The sequence below is a fragment of the Colobus angolensis genome, unplaced genomic scaffold, assembly GCF_000951035.1.
Source record: "Colobus angolensis palliatus isolate OR3802 unplaced genomic scaffold, Cang.pa_1.0 Scaffold54, whole genome shotgun sequence".
Taxonomy (NCBI): Eukaryota; Metazoa; Chordata; class Mammalia; order Primates; family Cercopithecidae; genus Colobus; species Colobus angolensis.
The window spans coordinates 104972-107805 of record NW_012118932.1 but is presented as its reverse complement, the minus strand read 5'-3'; the positions used below and the strand labels follow the sequence as shown (position 1 = coordinate 107805).

The 2834-nt window shown below is 38.6% G+C and overlaps 1 protein-coding gene across 1 annotated transcript in view; it reads left to right on the top strand.

The window, feature by feature from the left end:
• Positions 1 to 2834, top strand: part of LMLN (leishmanolysin-like (metallopeptidase M8 family)) — a 73504-nt gene that overhangs the window by 13293 nt on the left and 57377 nt on the right. The window contains exons 4-6 of the mRNA XM_011961246.1: positions 502 to 532; positions 1544 to 1626; positions 2113 to 2230. Coding sequence (XP_011816636.1) covers positions 502 to 532; positions 1544 to 1626; positions 2113 to 2230 — 232 coding nt within the window. The remainder of the gene's footprint in view (positions 1 to 501; positions 533 to 1543; positions 1627 to 2112; positions 2231 to 2834) is intronic.

The following is a 2834-nucleotide window of genomic DNA, read 5'->3' as shown; positions in this document are numbered from 1 at the left end:
CAGGCACCCACCACCTCGCCCGGCTAGTTTTTTATATTTTTTAGTAGAGACGGGGTTTCACCGTGTTAGCCAGGACGGTCTTGATCTCCTGACCTCGTGATCCGCCCGTCTCGGCCTCCCAAAGTGCTGGGATTACAGGCTTGAGCCACCGCGCCTGGCTAAATCATGAATAATTTAAGCAGAACAAATGTGGATCTACTTGGACGTGGACGGTAACAGACCTGGAAGGTACTCTTCAATAAGTACTAGTGTTACGGGAAAGAGGTCCGGTTCAGACTCCAGGAGAGGGTTCTTGGATCTCTCACGAGAAAGAATTAGAAGCAAATCCATAGAATAAAGTGAAAGCAAGGTTATTAGAAAGGTAAAGGAATAAAAGAATGGCTACTCCATAGACAGAGCAGCCCCAAGGCCTGCTGGTTACCCATTTTTATGGTTGTTTCTTGATTACATGTGCTATGCCTCTGAGAGGTAATTCTTATGTTTTTATGTCATTATTTTCAGGTTGCTCCCTGAGAAAAAAAATCTTGTAAAGGTATGTAATAAATACTCGTAACTTGAATTGGATGCTTAAAATTTTATTGTACGCAAATTCTACTTCAGTAAAGAAAAATATATACGTGACTCTTTTGTGACTGAATAAAAGGTGTTGGTAGTGAAAGTGTTTATCATTTCACAAAAGGTGTCTTTGTGATGCACTCATGAAAACTTTGTTGGTATTTGGCATTAAATTAATCAGTCTCGTTTTTTTGCTTGCTTTCTCAAGTTTTTGGGGAGCAAATCATGCAGAGAATAGGGTGAAAAAGACAATTTTTGAAACACATTGAGAACACTGTTCTCTTGGTGGAAATGTTTATTTTCCTGAGGATTGATTGACCTGATAACCACATCAGATTTTTAACCGTATGGAGACACACACACCCACACACATACACACATGCACACATGCACGCACACACGCACATGCATGCACACGCGCACGCATGCACACGCGCACACACACACGCAAACATGCATGCACACACCCACGCATATACGCGCACGCACACAGGCACACACGCAGGCACACACACAAAGCCAGCTCACCATGGGCCACAGAAATTGGTGAGTTTAATGAAAGGTAAGATTTTCTTTACATAAACTATCTTAGTGTTGGAATCATCTAAGTCAGTCCATCATTCATAGTAATCTAGACTAATAGTTGAGATATATTGCAGTTTTGTTAAAGGTGTGGTATTGAAGGACGTTAACATTTAATTAAAAATTAAAAATAGTTGAGATAAATGTTTTCTGGCTTTCTATTTAAGTGGGGCTAGGGAAAGAAATTTCTACCTGGTGCTGTTTTCCCAAGCGGAACTAGAAAACAGGGGAAATTCTTTTCCTCCTAGGCTTGCTCTCTTCCTACGCCTTGCCATACAACCTTGACTAACTAGTATCTGTATTCCAGAATTATAAGGCTTTTTTCATTAATATGCTGTATTTGCTTGTTTCAAATATAATTTATATCTTCCTTATAATTCTGTTTCTTTTTTTAACTTTTATTTAGAACAAGCTTTTCCCACAAGCTATTTCTTATTTAGAGAAGACTTTTCAGGTCCGTCGACCTGCGGGCACTATCTTACTTAGCAGGTATGTCACATTCAACACAGATGGTTTTCTTCAGCCATTTAGTACTCTGCCTCTCCCTATCTATGAATATGACAAGGTATGAAACTTATACTAGAACTTTATTATGCTTGTTCTTAGAGACCAAATTGCAAGGTATTTAAAAAGAATAAAAAAAGTGCCTGCTGGATAATCATTCTTTCCCTGACCTTTCATTGTGAGATGGTCTCCTGCATTTTTTCTGGGTGTAGTTGTCCTCTGTTCTCCAGACCACCTTTCCTCTCGTTCATGTGCATACAGTGTTGGCTTTATGAAGTATTTGGGTGTTTAAAAACACAAATCAAGAGGATTTCCTGTAGAACCCGAATTCTTTCTTAACTACTTTCCTAACTAAAATAGTAACATTATTAATGAAGTAATATAGCAGCTACCAGTTGATTACCATGTTTTTAACTGCTATGAAATATTCTCTTTTTTGTATTTAAACTTTGATGTACAAATGAACTGAAGACAATGTGCAACCAACCAATACCTCCGGAAGGAAAACGACCCGCACAGGTACTGCACCGGGGAGTGTGCCGCGCACACGAAATGCGGCCCCGTTGTTGTTCCAGAGGAACATCTCCAGGTATTTCACCTTACTCTTGGCAGTACTTTTACACTTGAGATTTTGAATTTGTGAGTGTCACAAAATTTTTACAGATTCAAGTTCAAAGTCTAGTAGCTTCCTTGGTCTACAAAAAGTAATCACAGATGTGCTGATTTTATTCTTTCATTAGCTTTCAAGTGAGTTTTGAATGGTATTTTCTTTCTTCAGTGCTCCCCAGAGACCTCCCTGCCTCTATTTATCTTGGTCTGCTGAATCAGTTTAGCTTAGAACGTCATCTTGTCTTCCAGAATATCTTTTAGCAAGGCATATACCTCAGTTTTTTAAAGGACAGTCTGACATCTCTTAAGATAAAAAATATGTATGCTTCAAGCCAACCTAGAAGTTTATTCCATAAAATACTAATGGCTATGTAATATATGTTTAAAGGTGTTCTTTGCAAAACTATAAATATGCCTATTTAGGGTATTAGTTTTGCCTGTTAGGGTGTGGTATAACCATGTAGTGGAATACTTTGCAGTTGTTAAAAAGTGAAGGTGTGAGACGATGGGGTTTTCTAAATATACAATCATGTCATCTGCGAACAGGGACAATTTGACTTCTTCTTTTCCTAACTGAATACCCT